Source organism: Rhineura floridana, chromosome 3 (genome assembly GCF_030035675.1).
Source record: "Rhineura floridana isolate rRhiFlo1 chromosome 3, rRhiFlo1.hap2, whole genome shotgun sequence".
Lineage (NCBI taxonomy): Eukaryota > Metazoa > Chordata > Lepidosauria > Squamata > Rhineuridae > Rhineura > Rhineura floridana.
Genome location: NC_084482.1, coordinates 209,624,835 through 209,651,361, shown reverse-complemented (window position 1 = coordinate 209,651,361; position 26,527 = coordinate 209,624,835). Strand labels below are relative to the sequence as shown.

At 43.6% G+C, this 26,527-nt stretch overlaps 2 protein-coding genes across 2 annotated transcripts in view; both read left to right on the top strand.

Moving 5' to 3' along the window:
• The window catches only part of LOC133381471 (zinc finger protein 420-like), a 37,393-nt gene extending 23,870 nt beyond the window's left edge, over positions 1 to 13,523 (top strand). The window contains exon 7 of the mRNA XM_061620630.1: positions 11,892 to 13,523. Within this exon, the coding sequence (XP_061476614.1) occupies positions 11,892 to 12,830 (939 nt within the window). The 3' untranslated portion in view covers positions 12,831 to 13,523. The remainder of the gene's footprint in view (positions 1 to 11,891) is intronic.
• A 1,641-nt stretch (positions 13,524 to 15,164) lies between these two features.
• Positions 15,165 to 26,527, top strand: part of LOC133378922 (uncharacterized) — a 53,176-nt gene continuing 41,813 nt past the window's right edge. Inside the window, 6 exon segments of the mRNA XM_061613535.1 lie at positions 15,165 to 15,275; positions 17,649 to 17,795; positions 18,035 to 18,161; positions 19,424 to 19,506; positions 19,764 to 19,890; positions 22,302 to 24,076. Of these exon segments, the coding sequence (XP_061469519.1) occupies positions 17,736 to 17,795; positions 18,035 to 18,161; positions 19,424 to 19,506; positions 19,764 to 19,890; positions 22,302 to 24,076 (2,172 nt within the window). The 5' untranslated portion in view covers positions 15,165 to 15,275; positions 17,649 to 17,735.

Sequence of the window (26,527 nt, the reverse complement as noted above, 5' to 3'; positions counted from 1 at the left end):
GGGCCAAATTTTCATCATGCTGTCCACTATAACCCTGAGGTCTCTCTCCTGGTCGGTCATCGCCAGTTCAGATCCCATGAGCGTATATGTGAAATTCAGATTTTTTGCTCCAATATGCATAATTTTACACTTGTTTATATTGAATTGCATTTGCCATTTTTCCGCCCATTCACTCAGTTTGGAGAGGTCTTTTTGGAGCTCTTCGCAATCCCGTTTTGTTTTAACAACCCTGAACAGTTTAGTGTCGTCAGCAAACTTGGCCACTTCACTGCTCACTCCTAATTCTAGGTCATTAATGAACAAATTGAAAAGTACAGGTCCCAATACCGATCCTTGAGGGACTCCACTTTCTACAGCCCTCCATTGGGAGAACTGTCCGTTTATTCCTACTCTCTGCTTTCTGCTTCTTAACCAATTCCTTATCCACAAGAGGGCCTCTCCTCTTATTCCATGACTGCTAAGCTTCCTCAGAAGTCTTTGGTGAGGTACCTTGTCAAACGCTTTTTGAAAGTCTAAGTACACTATGTCCACTGGATCACCTCTATCTATATGCTTGTTGAAACTCTCAAAGAATTCTAATAGGTTACTGAGACAGGACTTTCCCTTGCAGAAGCCATGCTGGCTCTGCTTCAGCAAGGCTTGTTCTTCTATGTGCTTAGTTAATCTAGCTTTAATCATACTTTCTACCAGTTTTCCAGGGACAGAAGTTAAGCTAACTGGCCTGTAATTTCCAGGATCCCCTCTGGATCCCTTTTTGAAGATTGGCGTTACATTTGCCACTTTCCAGTCCTCAGGCACGGAGGAGGACCCGAGGGACAAGTTACATATTTTAGTTAGCAGATCAGCAATTTCACCTTTGAGTTCTTTGAGAACTCTCGGGTGGATGCCATCCGGGCCCGGTGATTTGTCAGTTTTTATATTGTCCATTAAGCTTAGAACTTCCTCTCTCGTTACCACTATTTGTCTCAGTTCCTCAGAATCCCTTCCTGCAAATGTTAGTTCAGGTTCAGGGATCTGCCCTATATCTTCCACTGTGAAGACAGATGCAAAGAATTCATTTAGCTTCTCTGCAATCTCCTTATCGTTCTTTAGTACACCTTTGACTCCCTTATCATCCAAGGGTCCGATCGCCTCCCTAGATGGTCTCCTGCTTTGAATGTATTTATAGAATTTTTTGTTGTTGGTTTTTATGTTCTTAGCAATGTGCTCCTCAAATTCTTTTTTAGCATCCCTTATTGTCTTCTTGCATTTCTTTTGCCAGAGTTTGTGTTCTTTTTTATTTTCTTCATTTGGACAAGACTTCCATTTTCTGAAGGAAGACTTTTTGCTTCTAAGAGCTTCCTTGACTTTGCTCGTTAACCATGCTGGCATCTTCTTGGCCCTGGCGGTACCTTTTCTGATCTGCGGTATGCACTCCAGTTGAGCTTCTAATATAGTGTTTTTAAACAACTTCCAAACATTTTCAAGTGATGTGACCCTCTGGACTTTGTTTTTCAGCTTTCTTTTTACCAATCCCCTCATTTTTGTGAAGTTTCCTCTTTTGAAGTCAAATGTGACCATGTTGGATTTTCTTGGCAATTGGCCATTTATATGTATGTTTAATTTAATAGCACTGTGGTCACTGTTTCCAATCGGTTCAACAACACTTACATCTCGCACCAGGTCCCGGTCCCCACTGAGGATTAAGTCCAGGGTTGCCGTCCCTCTGGTCGGTTCCATGACCAACTGGTCTAGGGAATAGTCATTTAGAATATCTAGAAACTTTGCTTCTTTGTCATGACTGGAACACATATGTGGCCAGTCTATGTCCGGGTAGTTGAAGTCACCCATTACTACCACATTTCCTAGTTTGGATGCTTCCTCAATTTCATATCTCATCTCAAGGTCTCCCTGAGCATTTTGATCAGGGGGATGATAGATCGTTTCCAGTATTAAATCCCTCCTGGGGCATGGTATCACCACCCACAACGATTCTGTGGAGGAGTCTGCCTCTTTTGGGGTTTCGAGCTTGCTGGATTCAATGCCTTCTTTCACGTATAGAGCGACTCCGGCACCAATACGTCCTTCCCTGTCCTTCCGATATAGTTTATATCCAGGGATAACCGTATCCCACTGGTTTTCTCCATTCCACCAGGTCTCCGTTATGCTCACTATATCAATGCTCTCCTCTAAGACCAAGCACTCCAGTTCTCCCATCTTGGTTCGGAGGCTCCTAGCATTAGCGTACAGGCACTTGTAAGCAGTGTCTCTCTTCAAGTGTCTTTGGCACTTGTGGTTAGGCCTGTGGTAATTTTGCTCTTCTGAATTTATATCCTGTGCCCCTGCTCTCACAATGCCTACTTCTAGGCCTACCCCTTTTAAAATTTCATCATTTCTTTGGTTTTTATCCCAGGGGGGAGGTTTATTCCGAACCGGACCTTCCTCAGCTCCTGTTGGGTTTCCCCCCTCAGTCAGTTTAAAAGCTGCTCTGCTACCTTTTTAATTTTAAGTGCCAGTTCTTCCAAGTGTCCCGGTGAGGCGTGAAATGGCTGCGTGCATCTCCCTTTGTAAAAGGGACTTGATTGACCATATAGATGGTACTGTAACAGTCCCAGTTTATACTCATTATACCTGAGTATAATGCTGCAGTGCAGACCTCTGCATTCCGAAGTAGTCTACCACATCGCAAACATAGCAAAGAGCTGTGACTTTCTTTTACACTCAGTCATACAACTATAAAGTAAAATCGTTTTCATCAGAAATGTAGACTTTATGTAGATGAGGATTCAATGGCTCTGTAAGCTGTATCCTAGCCAGACACTGACTCAAGTAACATTCCTTAATTAAACCAATGTCCAGGTAGTTTAGTTTCAGTGAGGCTGAAGGAGATTTTGGCAGCAGCAGAAAAGGGGATAGGGCAGGGGTGCGGACGAGGTCTTTGGGTGAAGATGGGATGTGGTATCAATGGAAGGCAGACATTGGGGTGAATTATTTTTCAGAGACAGACTAGAGCATGGATGCTGCATCTTTTGAATAAAAATTTTGATCCACAAACCTCCCAAAATTTTATTTGTGTATTTAAGATTACTTACCCACTGTTCACCCTAAGGTCCCAGGACAATTCAATGTTCCACATGAAGGAACCTCCCCCACAAGTTTCTAGTCATGCACCTGCCTTTCTTTCTGGGAGGAAACTTGGGTGCTAGCCAGACACGTCCATATTTGGTCCGGCAAAGCCTTCTTGCCCCAGCATTCACCTACCCACCAATGTCTTGGCTCAGGGCGCTCTTTGGCAGAAAAGGAAGGAGTCTCTTGTAACCCGTTATAGACTTTCCAGGAGAACAGTTCAGGGATGGAAGAGGAAGACTCAGCTGGAAGAGGGTCTTGTATAATCCAGGCTGGAAGCAGTGGGGAATTCTGGGAAAGAACAGTGTGGAAGATTCCGGTTGAGAACACCCTCAGGTCAGATGTGCAGCGCCACTTTTTCAGGCATTTCCGCTACCAGGGGGCCAAGGATCCCCGAGAGGTTTGCAGCCGCCTCCACCATCTCTGCCATCAGTGGCTGAAGCCAGAGCGACACACGAAGACTCAGATCCTTGACCTCTTGGTCCTGGAGCGGTTCCTGGCTGTCCTTCCCCCGGAGATGGCAAGCTGGGTGAGGGAATGTGGAGCGGAGACCAGTTCCCAGGCGGTGGCCCTGGCAGAAGGTTTCCTCCTGAGTCTGGCTGCAGACAGGAAGCAGGAAGCGCAGCAGGTGAGAGCATTTGCTCCTGAAAGTTCCCAGGGGCTCAGAATGTGTGTGTGTGGGGGGGGTATCCCCAAACGTTCTACTAATTGCCAAACTCATTGTGGCAGGGATGTCCCAAACCTTCAAGGCCATTGCCTCTGTCATTCCTTTTTTGAATCCTTCTCCATTGCATGTTGTTGATCGTAATTGTGGTTCCAGGATTTGCCTGTAGAAGTGGCCACTGACTTCTCCATGGTCAAGAAGCCTCCATCAGACCCCAGACAGAAGCCACACTTCAGATGGATCGTACAGGAGAATGATGGAGGGGCCACTTTGCATGGTAAGAATGAATGGGGCGCCTCTCACTATGGTTTCCCTCCATGATGCATGCAGGAAATCCATGAGATGCTTTCATGTTCTCCTGAATCATTCTGCAAGGAAGGACAAACCAGCACTTTGATTTGTGGTTTTCACACACCTGAATTATAAAATTGGTATGTTGTTATGTGCCTTCAAGTCAATCATGGCTTATGGCGACCCTATGAATCAGCGACCTCCAAGAGCATCTGTCATGGACCACCCTGTTCAGATCATGTAAGTTCAGGTCTGTGGCTTCCTTTATGGAATCAATCCATCTGTTGTTTGGCCTTCCTCTTTTTCTACTCTGTTCTGTTTTCCCCAGTATTATTGTCTTTTCTAGTGAATCATATCTTCTCATGATGTGTCCAAAGTATGATAACCTCAGTTTCAACCTTTTAGCTTCTAGTGATAGTTTTGGTTTAATTTGTTCTAACACCCAATTATTTGTCTTTTTCGCAGTCCATGGTATGCACAAAATTCTCCTCCAACACCACATTTCAAATGAGTTTATTTTTCTCTTATCCGCTTTTTTCACTGTCCAACTTTCACATCCATACATAGAGATCGGGAATACCATGGTCTGAATGATCCTGACTTTAGTGTTCTGTGATACATCTTTGCATTTGAGGACCTTTTCTAGTTCTCTCACAGCTGCCCTCCCCAGTCCTAGCCTTCTCCTGATTTCTTGACTATTGTCTCCATTTTGGTTAATGAGTGTGCCAAGTATTGATAATCCTTGACAAGTTCCATGTCCTTGTTGTCAAGTTTTAAAGTTACATAACTCTTCTGTTATTACTTTAGTCTTCTTGATGTTCAGCTGTAGTCCTGCTTTTGTGTTTTACTCTTTAACTTTCATCAGCATTTGTTTCAAGATTGGTATATACATCAGTAATATATAAAACTGGGCATTTTGTAGCACCTGTTTAGACATGCACTGTGTAAATTGTAATCCTGTGCAAGTCTACTCAGAAGTGAATCCCATTGGATTCAATGGAGTTTAACCTTAGGTAAGTGGAGGTAAGATAGCAGCCTTAACCTCTGAGGCAAGCACGTGCTGAAGGCTTCCCACCACATTTGTCTCTCACAGCCGTTGGAGTGATGCCGGCAAGACCTACTCAGCCGTCTCTTCTTTCTGGCAGAGGGGAGGCAGCTGCTGTGGCATCAAATCAGGTAAGGGGGAAGGATCACCATAGAGAGACAGGCTGGAGGCAGCTGGGGTGCCTCTGTCCCCTGCTCACCTCTTGAATGAATGAGCGTCTCCCAGTCTTTTTGCTTCTTTCAAACCTGCCTGCACCAAAGGCTTTTCATGCCACTCAAGACGGCTTCAGCCCTGAGAAAAATGACCAGCCACCTCCCCTTAACTGGCCTTTTTGATGCAGCTAGTAGGAACATTGTTCTATTGGAGGGGGAAATGTTTTCTTTTTCCTTTTCTCCTTCTGTCAAAGTTGCCCAGTAGGGAGGCTCTAAAAAGCCACTAAAGAAGGTTTCAGGTCTGCAGGATGATACCTATCTATGTTGCCTTTATGAGTCTTCTGGCTAGTAGATAGGGTGGTATTATACAGCCACAGGAATGGCTATATACTATAGCCAGCATGGATTTTTAACATTCCTCATGTGAAATTGAAAATACCCCCTAAAAATCAGCCATGTTCACAGAGTGTCTGTAATCCTATTACTAACCTTGTCCCATACTCCGACCTTCATCTTCTGCAGTTTAAAAGTTAGAAAAATGCATGACTGATTTTTAGTTAATTTAAGAAAATTAACTTTGGAGGCTATGATAGCACAGGCATACTCAGAATCAACTGTCAGTATTCTAAAAGTGCAACTAACAGCTGTTTGGTTTGGTTAATCGGGGGTCACGCCCACACCAGACATTTATTCCTCTTTAAACAGGCATGGCTTCCCCCAAAGAATCCTGGGAAGTGTGGTTTGTGAAGGGTGCTGAGAGTTTTTAGGAGACTCCTGTTGTTTTGACAGAGCTCCAGTGGCCAGGGTGTTTTAACAGTCAGCCCCTCTTCCCAGAGAATTCTGGTGATTGTAGTTCTGTGAGAGGAATAGGACGTCTCCTAGCAACTCTCAGCACCCTTCATAAACTACATTTGCCAGGATTCTTTGGGGGTAGCCATGCCTGTTTAAAGTGGAATAGATGTCTGGTGTGGATATGGCCAGTGACATATTTGGTTTAAATCTGTGTGGGAAACTACATGTGTCTGTTGTAGAATAAAAAGGTGGGGGACCCCCCCCCAAATAATACTTTTTAACAATGCTTTCCTTTTGGAAAGGGTATTTCCCTTTGCCCAGTGCCCACCCACCCAGTCTCTTCCCCTTTTCCCCTCTCCTTTCTCTCTACCCTTACCCTTCCTCCTCTCCCTCTCCCCCTCCCCTTCCCCCAGTCAGTTTCACCTATCCTAAGCACGATTGCATGGGAGTAAATCCCACTGAATTCAAATAAGCATGCAAATGATTGAACCAGCCCCCCTCCTACTCCCCCCCTCCTGCCTGCTCCTATCTCCCCTCCTCCCCTCTGCCCTGCCTGTTACCAAATTTTTGCAAGCTACACAGGAATTGGATTGGACTGTGAAAGGCCAACTCAAATTTTGTTTGCATTTTTAGAGATTTATAGGGCAGTCAGTATCTCAGAGAGGAGGTCAGGTCTCTTGCTCCCCTGGTGCACTCACTATAGCTGCCCAGTCTCCCTGCTTTTTAAAGTTTGATAGAAATATCTATTGGCTATACTATAGGCATGTTCTTAAACTGCAAGGTTTTTTAATTTATTTATTTATTTATTTTATTTTATTTATAGACCGCCCATAGCGAATAGCTCTCTGGGCGGTGAACAGCAGAGTTAAAATACAAAGTTACAATAAAACATACAAGGTCACAACAAGGTAGAGTAAAAAACATTGAATATAAAACATGAACGTTAAAATGCCTGGGAGTATAACCAGGTCTTAACCTGGCGCCTAAAAGAAAGTACCGTAGGCGCCAGGCGTATCTCCTCAGGTAAGCTGTTCCATAGTTCGGGGGCTGCCACAGAAAAGGCCCTGGATCTAATAACAATCCTCCGGGCATCCTGATGGGTTGGTACCCGGAGGAGGGCCTTAGATACTGAACGAAGTGAACAGGTAGGTTCATAGCAGGAGAGGTGTTCCATCAGATATTGCGGTCCCACACCGTGTAAGGCTTTATAGGTCAAAACCAGCACCTTGAATCTGGCTCGGAAATGAATAGGTAGCCAGTGCAAACGGGCCAGGACAGGTGTTATATGCGCGGACCAATGGGTCCCCGTCAACAACCTGGCTGCCGCGTTTTGCACTAGCTGAAGTTTCCGAACGGTCTTCAAGGGCAGCCCTACGTAGAGCGCATTACAGTAGTCCAATCTAGAAGTTACCAGAGCGTGAACAACAGAGGCGAGATCTTCACTGTCCAGATAGGGGCGTAGTTGGGCTACTAAGCGAAGATGGTAAAACGCATTCCGCGCCACCGAGGCCACTTGAGCCTCAAGCGACAAGGAAGGGTCAAAAGGACCCCCAAACTACGAACCTGTTCCTTCAAGGGGAGTGTAACCCCATCTAGAACAGGCTGAACATCCACCATCTGGGCAGGTAAAGAGCTCACCAACAGTGTCTCAGTCTTGTCTGGATTGAGTTTCAGTTTATTAGCTCTCATCCAGTCCATTATCGCGGTCAGGCAACGGTTCAGCACATCAACAGCCTCACCTGAAGAAGGTGAAAAGGAGAAGTAGAGTTGCGTGTCATCAGCGTACTGATGGCAACGCACTCCAAAACTCCTGATGACCGCACCCAGAGGCTGCATGTAGATGTTAAAAAGCATGGGGGACAAGACCGACCCCTGAGGGACTCCACAATGGAGAGTCCAGGGTGTCGAGCAGTGTTCCCCAAGCACTACCTTCTGGCGACGATCCGCTAAGTAGGAGCGGAGCCACTGCCAAGCAGTGCCCCCAACTCCGCGAGCCTCCCCAGAAGGATACCATGGTCGATGGTATCAAACGCCACTGAGAGATCAAGGAGAATCAACAGAGTCACACTCCCCCTGTCCCTCTCCCGACAAAGGTCATCATACAGGGCGACCAAGGCTGTTTCGGTGCTAAAACCGGATTGAAACGGATCCAGATAATCGGTTTCATCCAAAAGCGCCTGGAGCTGGCCGGCGACCATCCGTTCCAAGACCTTGCCCCAAAAAGGGACATTCGCCACCGGCCTGTAGTTGCTCAGAACATCTGGGTCCAAAGAAGGTTTCTTCAAAAGAGGTCTCACTACTGCCTCCTTGAGACTACCAGGGACTACTCCCTCTCTCAAGGAGGCATTTATCACCTCTTTGGCCCAGCCGGTGGTTACAGCCCTGCCGGCCTTCACCAGCCAAGATGGGCAAGGATCCAGGGCGGACGTGGTCGCCCGCACCATTCCAAGCACCTTGTCCACTTCCTCAAGCTGCACCAACTGAAATTCATCCAACAATGAAGGACAAGACACTCCAATGGACACTCCAATGGAATCATCTGTAATAACATCAGAGTCTAAGTCCCGACGGATGCAAGCAATCTTATCTTGGAAGTGCTCTGCAAATTCATTGCAGCGGGCTTCTGATGTTTCTTTAGTATCATGAGGGGCAGAATGTAAGAGCCCTCGTACCACCCTAAAAAGCTCCTCTTTTTTGCTTATTAGTGAATTCAATGCTAGTCCTAATCAGAGTAGACCCATTCAAGTTAATGGATGTGACTAACTTAGGTTCATTAATTTCAGTGGGTCTACCCTTGGACCCATAATGTTTGTTATCTATAAAAAGGAAAACGTTTTCTTGCCTTTCAGGGTCCTGTGTCCTTTGAGGATGTGGTTGTGCATTTCACAGAAGAGGAGTGGGCTCTGATGAATCCTGACCAGAGAGCGCTGCATAGGGCAGTCATGGAGGAGAATTGGGGGATCGTGGCCTCTCTCAGTAAGGTTCCCTGTTTCCCTAGCTCAGCTCGTCCAGACCCGAGACCCACCTCTGACTCCCAACCTATAACGTGGGACCCCCTCTCACATTTTCACGTTTGATTTATGCTTAGTAGTGCTAATGATGCACAGTATCAATCCTAAGATGATAATTCACAGAGCAACATACATAGCATTGCTAATAAGTGAAACCCAGTAGTTTTTACACAATCTTAGCAAAAGGCCAAGAAGCATTGAAAACCAGTGATTTTTTTAAAAAAAGAGTCATGATTTCAGTTTGACAAATGGGCATGTTTGTTCTTCCAGATGTCATTCCAGTGAGGGGTGATATTAGAAAGGCTCGCTCACATCTCAATTCATCTGGCTGAACCGGTTTTTTGGTCTTGTTTTGAGGGTCACCATTGTTGAGAAGCCTTTCTCACAAAGATAGGTGGTACTCAGTGGCAGCAGATGGATGATAGTTTCACTGGCCAATTCTAGATATTATTTACTACTTGAACTTCAAAACTTTGGCAACATTAGCTACATTTCTTCCCTGCGCTGAGATATTTTATTCAAACAGCTAAGCATATCTGCAAGGTATGACAACCTTAAGAGGCTGAATGAGTCTTTGAATAAGCATACATTGTATTTCAAAAGCACACCAGTACGACATGTTGGAATTTGAACAACCTTGTGAGTACTTTTGCATGTGACAATCATTTAATTCTAGACGTAAACAACAGAGTTTTGTGTTAAGAATCCATTTCTTTGTAGAGAAGTTGCATGAAGCTTTGATGGAATTAACAATTTTCACACATTTTTGTAGAATAGATTGCAGAACTTCACCAATATGTTTGGAACCTAGTGCTTCTCTGTGGAGAAAGCAATTCATTTGTTTTGCATGTTCAGGGACTTTGTGAAAAAGCTGGAATAGTCCCTCCTATCAATGATGAAGCTGTTTTTTGTTCTTCAAAAACTTGTCCATTCTTTGGGGTGGGGAGTCAAGCAGATCTTTTTTATCACTAACATGCTTTGTTTCTAAATGCTTCTATAGGATTTAATGGTTTAAAACTTTCATTTGTTAACATCTTGCCACATTTCACACATTGAGATATTAGCATGCTGTTTTTTCCCAATACTAATGAACCTATGTTTCATGTATTGTGGGTCATATTTTCAGATCCTTTTAGTAATTGTGTCCTCCCTTTGATTTCTGGGTTTTTCTCTTCAGTGAAATCTCTTTCATATTGAGCAAGAGGGCCACTCCTTCAGATTAGAGATTCAGTGTGTGAAATAGTAATGTGAAAAATTAGACACTGTTTCGTCCCCATTTTCTCATAAATTGCATAGACATTGCATTTAGGACAATCCATGGCCTTCTCCTTTTTCATTTAGTCATATTTGTATCCCTCTTATCACACCTAACAGTTCAGAAGAAAATGCATGCGATTGTTACATTGACCTGATCAACAATCCTGTGAAGCTGGCTAGGCTAGGCTTGGAGAAACAAAGATTTGCCCAAGATGAGCCAATGAACTTCATGCTTAAGCATGAGCCTGGACTCCGTGGTCACATTCCAGCCCCTTCTGTAGCATCCCAGCTGTCAGTTATCACCACGGAAGAGAGACAGATAAGTGAGAAGATCTGCTTCTCGTCTCAATCTTATCAGTAATTGGCCCAAGACAACCCAATGAACTTAATGCCTGAGCATGTATCAGGATCTCCATGGTCCAATATCAGCATTCTATAGCATCCCAGCAATCAGTTATCACCAGCCACCAGAGATGGTTAGATATGTGCTAAGAGACGTGTGCCTCTCATCTGTCTTGCCTCTCATCCAGGGCATATGGAGTTCAGGGAGCTGCAGAGTTTCTTTCTTTTTTAGTGTTTTTAAGTTTCCAGAAATTGAGCAAATGAGTTGGAAACTAGAAACCAACTTCAGCATGGAGGCCAACACACCCCTTCTATTTAGCACAATCCTCATTTAGTCATACTTGTATACCTCCATCACTCTGAACAGTTCAGAAGAGAACGCATGTGGTTGTTACATTGACCTGATCAACATCCCTGTGAGATAGGCTAGGTTTGGTGAAACTGAGTGGCCCAAGACAACCCAATGAACTTCATGTTTAAGCATGAGCCTGGTCTCTGAGGTCCCATTCCAGCAATCTATAGCATCCCTGCTGTTAGTTATCACCACGGAAGAGAGACAGACAGACAAGTGGAAAGATCTGCTTCTCATCTCAGTCTTATCATTTCATTATGATAGTGGTGGGGAACTTTCAGCCCACAGTGTGAATAGCCTTGTTAAGCCTCTTGGTGTGCTCACATGAATCAATTTTGGTTAGCCCATGCCCATCTGTCAGTCACCTGACATCATATGACATAATGGAGATCTGCTATCTCCAATCTAAACACCATAGTGCTAACACTTATCTCTTATTTTAGTGGTAAGCACTACAGTGCTAAAATAACAGTAAGTAAAGAGCAGGAGGCGTCCCACAGTAGTAAGGTTAGAGATAAGAGACAGGCTGCCTGCATGTGTGTGCATTTTTAAAAATATTGTAAAGTATTTTGTCTTCCGTTATACCCACTTCAGCCATGCCCACTTCTGCTTTGGACTCTCTCACTCTCAGAAGGTTGGCCTAATTTGAATCTGGCCTTTGGACCAAAAGAGGTTTTTCCTCTGCTTTAAACCAAGTGTTAATTTGGATTATTCAATTATTTGAGGCTCTGTTTTTACCTCAGGCTCTAATGAGTTTCCTGTCTTCATTGCAGAAGGTTACAAAGGCAGTAACTACTGTGAAACTGCCATCCGAAAAAACCAAGATGGAAGAAAGGAAACAATTCAATACCATGTGAATTGGAAAACTTCCAAAATCTACACAGGTGAGAAACCATATCAATGCTTAGAATGTGGAAAGAGCTTCAGAAAGAAGACTTATCTCACTTGTCATCAAAGAATTCACACAGGGGAGAAACCATATCAGTGCTTGGAATGCGGAAAGAGCTTCAGTCAAAAGATACAGCTCATTTACCATGAAAGAATTCACACAGGAGAGAAACCGTATACATGCTTGGAATGTGGAAAGAACTTTATTCAGAAGATACAGCTCACTAATCATCAAAGAATTCACACAGAGGAGAGACCATATAAGTGCTTGGTGTGTGGAAAGGGCTTCACAGTGAAATCAAGTCTCACTACTCATCACAGAATTCATACAGGTGAGAAACCATATAAATGCTTGGAATGTGGAAGGAGCTTTGGTAACACTTCTCATTTTATAATGCATAAAAGGAGCCATACAGATGAGAAACCATTCAAATGCTTGGAATGTGAAAAGAGCTTCAGGCATAAGATAAGTCTCACTTCTCATCAAAGAACTCACACAGGGGAGAAACCATATAAATGCTTGGAATGTGGAAAGAGCTTTGGTCAGAGTTCTCAATTTATAAGGCATAAAAGGATCCATAAAGGTGAGAAGCCATACAAATGCTTGGGCTGTGGAAAGAACTTCATACAAAAGGCAGATCTCATTTCTCATCAGAGAATTCATACAGGGGAGAAACCATACAAATGCTTGGAATGTGGAAAGAGTTACAAGCGGAAGACACATCTTAATAGTCATCAGAGAATTCACACAGGGGAGATGTTTAGATGTTTAGAGTGTGGAAGGAGCTTCACACAGAAGACGGATCTCACTTCTCATCAAAGAATTCACACAGGGGAGAAACCATGTCAGTGCATGGAATGTGGAAAGAGCTTCAGTCGGAAGACATATCTTGCTAATCATCAAAAAATTCACATGGGAGAAATCATATAAATGTTTGAAATGTGGAAAGGTCTTCTATGAGAAGGTGACTTTTACTTGTCATCAAATAATTCACCTGGGGCAAAAATATATCAAAGCTTTGAGTGCAGAAAAGCCTTCCATTTGAACAAAGACCCCACTACTGATCAAAACATGGACATAGGGGAGAAACCATATGTCAAGAAATCCTGAGGTTTTTTTGGCCTAAGAATGTGGCTCTGCCATGCTGAATTAGGGGGTAAGATCTTCTTGCTGGGAAGCAGTTTGTTCTCATCAGCCATGTCATGATGTTATTACTGAAGCCACCTGTGATATCTGGGTGAGAGTGGCACTGAAGGTCCTCCACTCCTGTTAGCTGTGAGACTGCATGCACACTGTGAGGAAAAGGTACTGGAATGTGTTAGCCAGGGAATCTGTTACGCTTTTTTCATTAAGAATTAGTCTTTTCCTTGGTCTAATCATGCTTTGCATGTTGCCTCACCCCTTCCCTGACTCTTGCAACATCTGGGTGATGCATTGTGCTGTTCCTAGCGGGGTCAACATTCCTAAGGTATGCTGGTTTCCATGGAGCTAGGCTTAGTTTTGTTGTTTTATATTTTCCTATAATTCTCAATACTTTTCTTATTGATGGCATTTTATAACTAACTTTTATGGGTGCTCTGAGTCTTTTTATGCTGTAACTCTTAATGAGCTATTTTTAATAAAGCTACCTCAAATTCCCTGGTGTGTGTTCTTTCAGGTAAGTCTTGGTACTAAGTCCAGCATCTTGGCCAAACCTGGCTACTTGCTACTGCATAACTGGCTTTCCTGGGGCTCCCGAAAGTAAAGAGTCAGGGTTTTGCTGCTTTGGAATCCCAGGGACATCCGTTTAACTTAAGGTTTGAGAGTCCGCTGGCCCCAACTGGTGGACAGAAGGAGTGGTGGCAGCCTACTGCCTTGTAGGGTTGGTTTTGTTTTTGTTTTTTCAGCCGTGGTAAGTTGGCAGCTGCTGGGTGCCTTACAAGAGCTGGTTCCCAGGGTTCTTGGACCCTGTGATCTTGATACTGTAATAATACTTGGAACATGGAAAGAGCTTTTGTTGGAAGATGGATCCCATTTTAAAAAAAAAACCACAAGGGAGTGTTACATCCTTTTAAAACTTATCTTCTGGGTACTGGGGCACTGAACCAGATGATTTTCTGTGCCTTGGCCAGAGGCTGTCAGAGCTGAAAAGATGGTTGCTAAGAGTTCTTGAGCACAAGGAGCTATTCTTCTTGCCATAGGACTTTGAGATTAAACCCAGAAGCAAGCCCTATATTTTCCTGCCAATGGGATGTCTGAATGGTGGGGAGAGCTCTAATAACAGTGCCAAAGGGATCCTTAGAAAATGCAGGTCCCTCCTATATTAACAAATAAAAGAAAGGAGAGAATTTATTTCTGTGACCCTTTCAAGCCTGTGACAGAACAACACAGGATCAAATCAAATATTGAGTCATAAGTCTAATGGTGTCTGAGTTTTGTTTTATGACCTGGTCAGCACCGGCCCATGTCAGGAATGGATGCTTGTTGGCTAAGTGGAGAGAGATAGTTTGAATCCCAAACATCTTTTATTCTTGGGCATTGTCCTGGTGGGTAAAAGTGAATGGTATTCTATCTCTTAGTTTTTAGCAGAACTTGGAGCAGGAACTGGTTTCCTACTACTTTTGAATATTTACTTGTTTGTTTTTATTCCTAGTCCAGCCCTGCTTAATTCTGGAGAAAGCCTATGTTAAATCTTTTCATTTATTTTATTTCGGGCCCCAAAAGTCAGTACTAGATCTTACTACTTTGATCCATTGGTATCTCTGGGAGTCTTTTGACTTGGCATGTTTGCTGTTTAGAGCTACCTATGTTTTTGTGTGATTTAAAGTGGAACTCAGCACATTAAAGTATACGATCCAGGGGTCCAGAATGTACAGGAGAAAGGTGACAAAGTCTGGCATGAAAATGAGGTTCTTAAATTGCTTCAGTGGGCGAAACAGTAGTAATCGACTTGAAGGCACATAACAACAACAACATTCGCTGTGAACCAGAGAGGCAGGAAAGGAAAGAGAAGACCCAGACCAGGACTTCAGGGACCCGTGGGTTGGGGAGGGAGGAGCAACGCATGCTTCCCGGCCGGCTCCCATCCATTGCCATCACGGGGAGGGGAAATGTCTGAGCCGCCTCGCGTGCCTCCCCCCCAAACACCCTTCTGAATGGAATGCACGTGACCTCCTTGCCTCCTGCTTGGCGAGTGTTGCTGCTCGGCCTTCTAGGGGTTAAAATAAACAACTCGATTCCTAGAGAGGAAGGGAATTTGGAGAGGAAGCGGGGGTGGGCTTCTAGAGGAAAGGCTCCCCCTCCCAAATCCTTTCCTGCCCGGCTCCTCACGTGGAGAGAAGCGGCTTCTGTGTTACCCAGGCGGCTGCATCGGTCGCCGTTTCTGGGATCTGGTTGGTGAGACCCCCTCTTTTGTGCATTTGGGGTGCAGGGGAGCCCCAGGGGTGCAGGGAAGGGGGCATCGGAGGCACTGCAAGGCAGGGAAGCGAGGAAGGGGAAGAGGTGCCCAGTTTCCAAGCTAGGCAGCTATTGGGGGGAATCAGGCGATTGCTGGCGTGCCCAGGGTTGAGAAGAGCAAGCGAGACCCTCGCCCCATTTCACCCCTACGGGGAGGTGGGCTAATCCATTTGGGACCCCCCCCAAAAAAAACAGGGAGCGGAGCTTCTCCCTCCTCTCTGCAACCTCAGGAAGCCCAGTTGACATGCCAGGGGAAGGTTGTAGGTGTCACGCATAGGAGGAATTAATGGCTTAATAAATTCTGCCCAAGCCTCTACCTGCCTGGTTCTTGTACTGGAGCAAAAAGGCCTCGGATTTTCCCACAGGCTGCTTCGGTGGCCCCTTCTGAGTTTTCCAGGCTGGCCACACTCTCTCCCGTCCCCCCAATTGTGCATTTGGGTGAAGGGGAGTCAGTCCCAGAGCTGCTGGGGAGGTTGCCTAGGAGGAATAGGAAGGCCGGACAGTGAGGAGTGGGCTAGGAGACCCCTCAGGAGATGCGATTGGAAACAAGGGAGGGGATCAACTGATTGCTAGGGTGTAGGGGCTGAAAAGAGCAAATGAGACTCCCTTCCATTTCACCCCGAAAGGCTGTGGCCTGCTCAGCTGATCTGGCCAGGATCCCCCGCAACACCCACAGCAGGGGACAGAGCGTCTTTGTTTCCTCCTCAGTGCTGAATGAATCAACAGTTGTACTTCCATGAGAATTAGCGCCCACTTTGATCAGGCATGGGTGTTAATAGGCAGGGGGGTTAATAGTGTCCTGGCAGGACATTAAACGGTTGCGGGCATTTACGGGGTCAAAACGGAGCTTATCAACCACAAATGATAAAGTCCTACTTAGTTTCACAGGAATAGGTGTTTAAATTTAAATTTTCTAAATTGTGTTTTTAAATTGTTTTTTAAAAATGTGTTTTTAAATTTGTATATTTGTTTTTAATGTTTTTTTGCTGTAAACCGCCCAGAGAGCTTCGGCTATGGGGCGGTATAGAAATGTAATAAAATAAATAAATATACAGAGAACCTCCAGATGAAGAAGCAGTCTGCTGGTTCTCAGATGCAGCAGAGAACTGTTACATCAATTTACATTCAATAATGAAAAATATTTCTAAATAAAGAAAAAATAAAGAGCTAACAAACCACAGATGATAACAATCAGGTGAAGGAATCCAGCTCGGGAAGCAGGCGTAAGTGGTGCCGGTGCAAGAGAAGCCAGCGTAAAGTTCTACCGCATCCAGTTACCGTTCAGGAGCCTCTGGGTTGTCTGAATGCTGGCTTAGCTGGGTGCTGTGCACAGGGACTAGAAGGTAGAAGCCTGCTATCCCAAATACCCCTACTGGGGAGTAAGCCCCCTCTATTGACTTCTATTGTGTTTGTTTATTATTAGATTTATATCCCGCCCTTTCTCCCAGTGGGAGCCCATGTTCATAGATCTACCTTTTCCCAGTGTAACTTTTGTCTGAATTGGGACCTGCAGGAGTGCTCCGAACACAAGTTGGATGTGTCCCAAGTCCCCTCACCTTGGGCCCTCTCCTGACATGCCCCTGGAACTCCCCTTTTTCGGGACTTACGCCGGCTTCACCTACACTGAACCGGGCTGAGGGACTTACGCCGGCATAGCCAGACTGAGCCGGGACCCAGCCTGCTCAGCTGCATCCGACTCCCCTAAGCCTGGTATAAATGCGAGTTGCATTGTGCCCTTACTTAGTGATAGAACAGTGGTTCCCAAACTTCTCACCTCTCCCCAACGGACCACTGGAAAATTACTGAGGCTCTTGGTGAACTACTTAGTTATTTTTTCTGCCTGCTGTAGCAAGTGCAATGCGCTGTGCTAGATGCTGTATGGTTTTTAATTTAATTGCTGTAAACCGCCCAGAGAGCTTCGGCTATGGGGCGGTATGTAAATGTAATTGATAAATAATAAATAAATAATACATTTTTATTGCTTATTTTATTGCATTGCATAGAATTCAAATTGTAATGCCATAAAATACAATGTAAGATATATATGAGAAATACAAGAAGCAATAAAAATACAACTAAAATTCAATATGCATATTTAATGCAAACATGCCACAGACCACCTGAATGAAAGTCACAGACCACAGTTTAGGAACCCCTGTTGTAGAGGAATATGATGGCACTTTGAAGACCCTCCATAGGCAGGAGCAGTCTACTCGCTCTCAAATGCAGCAAAGAAACCTGCTTTTCCTTCTGGGAGACTTGGTTGCTCTGGTAAAATATTTCACTCATCCAACAATGTATTTGGCTTTTCAGGACTTGGTGGCACCTCCTGTCAGGGCAGCCTTTGGAAGAAGTGGCTCTTGTGCCCGGTTGAAGGCTTCCCTGGAGCACAGATCAAAGATGGAAGAGGAAGACTCACCTGACCCTGAAGCAAGAGGAGGCCCCCATATCATCCAGGCTGTGAGCAGTGGGGAACTCTGGGAAAGAAAAGCCTCTCCTGCTTACCTCCCTGGGCCAAAATGAATCCATCTCCTTTGCTTTGCTTTGTCAAACTTGCCCTCTATGAAGGCTTGAACGCCACTCCAGAAAGCTTGCATTCTATGGGATAACACCCACTTACCTTTCCTTGACGAGTCTTCTGGATTTTGCTAATAGATAATGTCTATATTATCCATAAAAAAGAAAATGTTTTGTTTTAGGGCCCAGTGTCCTTTGAGGAGGTGGATGTGTATTTCACAGAAGAGGAGTGGGCTCTGCTGGATCCTGACCAGAGAGCTCTGCATGGGGAAGTTATGTGGGAGATTTGCAAGATCATCACCTCTCTTGGTAAGGCTCCGTTTGCATCATTGATGATAATATTTATAAAGAAATTATACATAATTTTAATATCTTTTTGTAGAATTCCAATATTTCAGTACCTCAGAATGTGATTGGTTTAAAAAAGTTTTTTATATATATGTTTGCCACCCTGAGCTCCCTAGGGAAGAAGGGTGGGATATAAAATAATAATAATAATAATAATAATATAGTTATTCAATAATCATAGCCCTCCTTATTTTCATCCATAAAGGATTTTTTTAATGTCTACATGACACTTCTTACACTCAAGGATATGTTTTGTCACCCTTTTATCAGTTGAAAATGCATATTTCATTTGACAGTATTTGCAAATCACTTTTTTCTCTCAGAAAAACCTGTAGTGTGGAAATGCTTCCATATGGTACATGTTGGTCTCACCATTTTGCTGAGTGAAGGGGGAAAAAGAATTGATTTAGTGGCTAGCTTGCAACATTGAGCTACGGTTGTGTGTGGGGATTTTGCAGCAAAGTATCGTAATAGTAGGAAGTCAGTTATGAATTATGTTGGGGTTATGAAGAGAAAACAGATCTAGCTAAAATATAGTTCAGTTTTCTGAACTCAGATAAATTTAAAATCTGAAGTATACTTTGTTACTTTGTGTTGCTTTGTGCTGTCTCCCACACCCAATCTAAGGCCCAGAAACAGATGCACCAGCAATACCAACAAGAGGACGCCCACAAGCTAAGAAGGCCCTGAATCCTTCTTCCTTCTCTTTTGATAGTGGCAGTGCCCCCTAGAGGCAGGAAGGCGTCTTGCTTTGAGTGTTGTTGTCTCAGAGCACAACTCAGGACATGACTTAGCGTACAGGAATTGTAATCGTCTCATACTGTACATAATCCTAAACAAAAGTCTTCCAGTTCCATAGTTTTTACAAATCATTTGGGGGGAGGAAATATACGAGGGACTTGTTTTGAACATTTCTTCATTGTTCCAAAAGAAAATATTTCATAGTCTGTTCTGATTTTCAGAAAAGGCGTCTGGGAAAAAAATGAATTATTCAGTGTTTCCCACCACATCCCCATCTCTATACTTGATAACTTAAACAAGTACTTGGATTTCCCTTCCAGAGCTCAAATGGGGTGTATTGCATTTTCACACAACTGAACTATATAATGAGTACAAACATTCAAAACATATACTAGGGATGAGGTGTGTTGTAGTGTCAGTGTTTACTTAACCTGTCAGGCAAGCGCCTACTGATGGCTTTCCACCATCTTTGTCTCTCACAGGAGACAGAACGATGCTGGCAAGACCTATTCAGCCATCTCTTCTTTTTTTGGGATTGGAAGCAGCTGGTGCGGCACCACATCAGGTAGGGGGAGAATCACAAGGAGACTGCTGAGTGGAAACCTGGATGCCTCTGACCCACTTGCTTACCTCCCTGGGCCTAAACTAATCTCTCTTCTCTTTCCTCCTGTCAAATCCGTGTACCAGGAAAGCCATGAATGCCACTTGAGAAGGTTTAAGTTCTGTGGAATACTACCAAGCCACCTTTCCTTGACGAATCCTCTGGATTTTACTAGTAGTTCATGTTATCTATTAAGAGGAAAATGTTTCCTTCTCTTTCAGGGTCACTTGTCCTTTGAGGATGTGGCTGTGTATTTCACGGAAGAGGAGTGGGCTATGCTGGCTCCTGACCAGAGAGCTCTGCATAGGGAAGTCATGGAGGAGAATTACCATCTTGTCGCCTATCTCAGTAAGACTCTCGGTTTCCCTAGTGGATAATATTTATTTAGAAACTATATATAACTTCAGTATCTTTCTGCAGAATTCCAAAATTTCAGTAGCTCAGATCCCCCTTGCCGTCTAGCGGATAGCTATTTTTATGGATTAAAACATTTAGTATTTCTGTTTAACAAAAATCCAATCTCTGTTTAACAAAAGCCCAGTATTGCCTGCTCTGACTGGCAGCATCTTTCCAAGTTTGATGCCCAGCCTTTCTAGGGGCTCCTTCCAAGATCTTTGGCTGGAGAAATCGGGGATTGAACTTGGGGTCTTTGCATTTTTATGACATGGTCTGCCACTAAACGGCTTGACCTCTCCTCTTTTAAGACATTGTACTTTAATTCTGCCATTGATCTTCATTGATGCAGATCCTGTAAAACAACTCTGATAATCAAGGGTGCTTCGTCTTCTTCTAACAGATGGCAATTAGGATTTTTGCCCCTAGTTTATAACCCTTTCCGGATCTCTGCTCGGGTAACAAACATCCAGTTTGGGAGCTTGATCTGACCCCCGCCCCAGCAAATTCCTCTGCCCTTGTAGAATGATTTTGGTGGTAGATCAAACAATGGAGGCGAGGAACCAAGTACATGCAGCACTGTTATGAAGTGTACAGTTTGCACACAAGCCTACAGGTCTTTCCTGCAACCCTGACACTTCTTTGGGGACCTTTTGAGATTAAGACCTGAGTGTGTCTTGAAATGGGCACTTCATGGAGTCAGAGTAAGCACTCCACCTGGCTTTTGCTTATGGCTTAGGCTGCTACTCTTTCTGTGGCCAGAATTTCAGCCCCCATTCCCTGCATAGGCTACCCATAAAAAAATAATAATACTTGGGTTGTTCTCACAACAGCACGCTGCCATGATGAAGATGCAAATTGCCCCTTCCCCAATCATCAGATGAATAATTTCACGAGTAAAGAGAGGGCAATAAACGTCACGGATCACCTGCAGAGGGATTGTGTGTCTTTGTGCACATAAGAGCGTGCACAAGAGAGAGAAAGGGGTGGCCACATCTACCACTGAAATGTGGCCTCCAGAGGGAGATTGCGGCCCTTGAGCCGAAAAGGTTTAGCCATCCCTAATCTGTACTCTCTGCACATCCTTCCAAATATTTCAGTGATATTTTGATGGGTTCATTTGGGATATCATATCTGTTGTTGTTTTTATATATTTTTATTTATTTTCATAAAACCAAACATAAACATAACAATGTAAATGGGGCAGATTCCATGCCACTGAAAGAGGAAGGCAAAACAAATGAACCCCCATCCTCTAAAATAAACGTAACAAGAATAATTTGAGCGATCAGTACAATAAGGACATAACACAAGAGCACTAATACCTGGTTTTTGGTTTAATATTATTCAGTCCTGGACAAATGTTTACTTTCTGCTTCACCACACTGCAGATATTTCTTGCACTCAAGGATTTTGGTACGCCTCAATCATACCTGTTTCAACAAAATGCTATATCATGTCCTTCACATGGGCATGTAAATGTATTTGTTTACATTCGTCCACATTCCCTAAATTTAAGCACACCATCAAATTAGAGATTGTACATATGTAATAGTATCATGAAAAATTAGATATTGCTATGCCCCCACTTTTCCATAAATGACTTATTGTATTTCATGCAACCTGAGACTTTTCCTTCTTTATTCTTATCATTTTTGCAATTCTCACTTCCTCATTGCTCAAGAGAGAATGCATTTGATTGTTGCATTTACCTACTCAACAACTCTGTGAGGTAGGCTAGGCCCAAGGTAAACTGGGAGCTGAACCCAGGTCTCCATGGCCCAAGTCCAAAACTATAGTATTCCAGTTGTCTCTTAAGGCCAATTAAACTGCAATTAAAATGTGTCTTCCATCTAAATTAGAATTTTTTAAGTAAAAAGTGATATATAAGTGCTTTTAATTAACTATATTAATTATCATCTTATCAGGAGGTCCACACTGCATGACAAAGGAAGTGCTTTTAGTGTTGTGGCACCTAGCCTTTGGAATTCACTCCCCTTAAATATTAGACAGGTGTCATCTCTTTTGTCTTTTCGGTGCCTACTGAATACATTACTCTTTCAACAAGTCTTTTAAGTAGAGACTATCCCAGTCTGCATCTGTATTGGAAATTGTTTTTGAAGATGTTTTTAAAGACTTTCTTTTTAAAGATGTTTTTAACATGCATTGTTTTTAAAAGATGTTTTTTAGTATTTAATCACCTGTTTGCTGCCCTGGGGTCCTTCTGGGAGGAAGGGCGGGATATGAATTTAATAAATAATAAAATTAATACATCTTTTTAATTCTTCATTGCAAGCATTGATTCAACTTGATCTGAGACTCCATGTCTTCCTCAGGTTCTAATTAGTTTTCTGTCTCAATTGCAGGAAATGACAAATGGGAACCCAAGAATAAAGGAGAACTGGAAAGAGACACACCTAAAAACAGGGAACCACAGAGCAGGAAAACAGAAGCAGATCAGAATGGGTGGAATAAATCCTCTGCTTCTCAGGAAAGTAGCTACCATGGAATTGCAATTTTAGAAAAAGCAGAAAAAATACAGGAAAAGAGTATATACTGTGTGTATCAGAAAAGTTTCAATTGTAAATCAGAATGTGAAGCTCACTGGAACTTCCACACAGGGGAGAAACCATATGAGTGCAGGGCATGTGGAAAGAGCTTCAGACTGAAGATATATCTCACTTCTCATCAAAGAATTCATACCGGGGACAAACCATATGAATGCTTGGAATGTGGAAAGGGCTTCCGTCAGAAGATACACCTCACTTTCCATCAAAGAATTCATACAGGGGAGAAACCATACCAATGCTTGGAGTGTGGGAAGAGCTTCATTAGAAGTTCAAACCTTACTTCACATCAAATAATTCACACAGGTGAGAAACCATATAAATGCCAGCAATGTGAAAAGAGTTTCATTAGATGTTCAAACCTTACTTTGCATCAAAGGATTCATACAGGGGAGAAACCATATCAGTGTATGGACTGCGGAAAGAGCTTTAGTCAGTGTAGTGCCCTTACTACTCATCAACGAATTCACACAGGTGAAAAACCATATAAATGCTTACAATGTGCAAAGAGTTTCACGCATAAGATGACTCTCACTTTGCATCAGACAACTCACACAAAGGAGAAACCATATCAGTGCATGGAATGTGGAAATACCTTCAGTCATCGTTATACCCTTACATCTCATCAAAGAATTCACAGAGTAGAGAAACCATATAAATGCTTGGAATGTGGAAAGGGCTTCATGCAGAAGATAAGTTTCACTGACCATCAGAAATCTCATACAGGAGAGAAACCATATACATGCTTGGAGTGTGGAAAGAGCTTCATTAGAAGATCAGGCCTTTCTTCTCATGAAAGAATTCACACAGGGGAGAAACCGTATCAGTGCATGGAATGTGGAAAGAGCTTCAGTCATCGTTGTAGCCTTACTTCTCACCAAAGAATTCACACAGGGGAGAAACCATATAAATGCATGGAATGTGGAAAGAGCTTCAGTCAGCGTAGGGCCCTTACAACTCATCAGAGAATTCACACAGGGGAGAAACCATATAAATGCTTGGAATGTGGAAAGAGCTTCAGTCAGCGTAGGGTCCTTACTACTCATCAGAAAATTCACACAGGGGAGAAACCATATAAATGCATGAAATGTGGAAAGAGCTTCAGTCATCGTTATACCCTTACTTCCCATCAAAGAATTCACAGAGTAGAGAAACCATATAAATGCTTGGAATGTGGAAAGGACTTCACACAGAAGATAGGTCTTGCTGATCATCAAACATCTCATACAGGGCAGAAACCATATACATGTTTAGAGTGTGGAAAGAACTTCATTAGTAGATCAGGCCTTTCTTGTCATCAAAGAATTCACACAGGGGAGAAACCATATACATGCTTGGAGTGTGGAAAGAGCTTCATTAGAAGATCACGCCTTACTTCTCATCAAAGAATTCACATAGAGCAGAAATCATATAAATGCTTGGAATGTGGAGACAGCTTCACTAAAAGATCAAGCCTTATTATCCATCAAAGAATTCACACAGGGGAGAAACTATATAAATGCTTGGAGTAGGGAAAGAGCTTCAGCAGAAGAGCAAGCCTTACTTTGCATCAAAGTACTCACACAGGAGACAACGTATATAAATCCTTGGAAGTGTGGTAACAAGTACAATAATATAAAAATAATCAAAGACTTCACAAATGTGCTTTGAATATGCAACAAGATTCACAATTTAACTCCTGGAGAATCCACATATCCACAGATGAATGCTAAGACAGAAACAAAATTCAAAGGGACCTTGATAGGCTGGAGCACTGGGCTGAAAACAACAGAAAGAAATTCAACAGGGATAAGTGCAAAGTTCTACACTTAGGAAAAAGAAACCAAATGCACAGTTATAAGATGGGGGATACTTGGCTCAGCAATACGACATGTGAGAAGGACCTTGGAATTGTCGTTGATCACAAGCTGAATATGAGCTGACAGTGTGATGTGGCTGCAAAAAAGGCAAATGCTATATTAGGCTGTATTAACACAAGTATAGTTTCCAAATAGTGTTTAGTATTAGTTCCCCTCTACTCAACATTGGTGTCATCTTGAATACTGCATCCAGTTCTGGTCCCTGCACTTCAAGAAGGATGCAGACAAACCGGAACAGGTTCAGAGGAGGGCAACAAGGATGATCAGGGGACTGCAAACAAAGCCCTATGAGGAGAGACTGAAAGAACTGGGCATGTTTAGCCTTGAGAAGAGAAGACTGAGGAGAGATACGATAGCACTCTTCAAGTACATGAAAAGTTGTCACACAGAGGAGGGCGGGATCTCTTCTCGATCGTCCCAGAGTGCAGGACACGGAATAATGGGCTCAAGTTGCAGGAAGCCAGATTTCGACTGAACATCAGGAAAAACTCTGTAACTGTTAGAGCTATAAGACAATGGAACCAATGACCTAGAGAGGTAGTGGGCTCTCTGACACTGGAGGCATTCAAGAGGCAGCTGGACAGCCATCTGTTGGGAATGCTTTGATTTGGATTCCTGCATTGAGCAGGAGGTTGGACTTGATGGCCTTATAGGCCCCTTCCAACTCTACTATTCTATGATTCTAAGTAAAGAGCCATATAAAAATCTTGAGCAAAGACAACAAAGAAACAAGCGTTTTCTTTTTAGGCTTTTCCACTTCCAATATGGAGTGAAAAATAATTGCTGCTCCCCTCTGCCCCCCCCCCCGCCTCACTTGAGGTAGTGGTGCTTTTTTGTGGGAACATTCAGCTCCTGTCCTTCATTGGAGGGAGGATGTCAAATTAGATCTGCCACAATGCATTGCCTGACATCAGTGCTCTTATCATTGGTTGATTGGGGCTCTGTTTGGACATAAGTTAACTGTATTTTCCCATTATAGCACGTTCCTTACAAATAAAATAAAATAAATGGATTTTCCCTGGCCATTTCTTCACTGTTTCCCCAATGTTTCTATAAGGGACAACATTCGACACCCCAGGTAAGGAATGGGATATTGTTTGATCTTCCCAGTAAAATCAGAATAAATCCCACTAACGGAGTGAGATAATACCAAACACTTTGCTGTTGTCTCTCCTTCCAATCTGTCTACTTGAGAGGATCCTAAAGGCACCCTCCCTGTTCCAGCAAAACAAAGAATCCCTGAAAGGGGAAATACTTCTGGAGCTCACACAGAAGGGACCATCTCAGCTGTCCTAACTCATATAAGAACATGGTCACATCCACACCATATATTTAAAGTACATGGCTCCCAACCAAAAAATAAAGAATCATGGGAACTGTAATTTGCTGGGAACAGCTCCATGAGGGGTAAACTACAGTTCCCATGAGTCTTAGGGGGAAGCCACATGCTTTAAATGTATCGTGTGGATGTGACGCATGAGAGGAGCAATGGTCTGGATTAGATCCGAGAGGTCTATGTGGTCTACCATACCATCCCCACCATGGAGGCCAGCCAGGTGCTGCTTAGAAGCTCATAAGCTGGGCTTGTCTGAAGACAATATCCTTCCCTGGCTGTTCCCCCTTCCCCAGCAACTGGACTTGAGATACACTGCCTCTGACCATGGAGGTTCTGTATGACTATCGTGACTACAACCCGTTTATGGACCTCGCCTGCTGCTGCTGGAATTTGCCTACCCCCTCTCCCTTTACAAGCCACCTGAGCTGGTGTCCAACGCCACAGTTTTGTGGCTCTGAATTCCAAACGTCAGGAAGGCAGGATGTGAAACTGTGATGTGACTCTCCATGTCTTGGATTTACTTTCTTCCGCTCCCCCAAATAAGGTTGACACGCACGCCCTCCTCCGATAGAAACTGGAGGTTTGGGGGATTGCAGGGGGGTCGTGCAATGGAGACAATGGGCGTTTGGGATCCGCTTAGCAATTGCATTGAGGTTGCAGGAAGAAGCTTGAAAAGGGGAGTTTGGCGTCTTCTCTCTAACCCCCCCACGCCCTTTTCACCAAAAATCAGTTTCACTCCTCCCCTCCCCCGTCTCATCCCACCCACCCAATTTCACTTTTCTCCGGGGGGGGGAATAAAGAGCTGCATTCTCGATCAGAGAGGGAGGCAA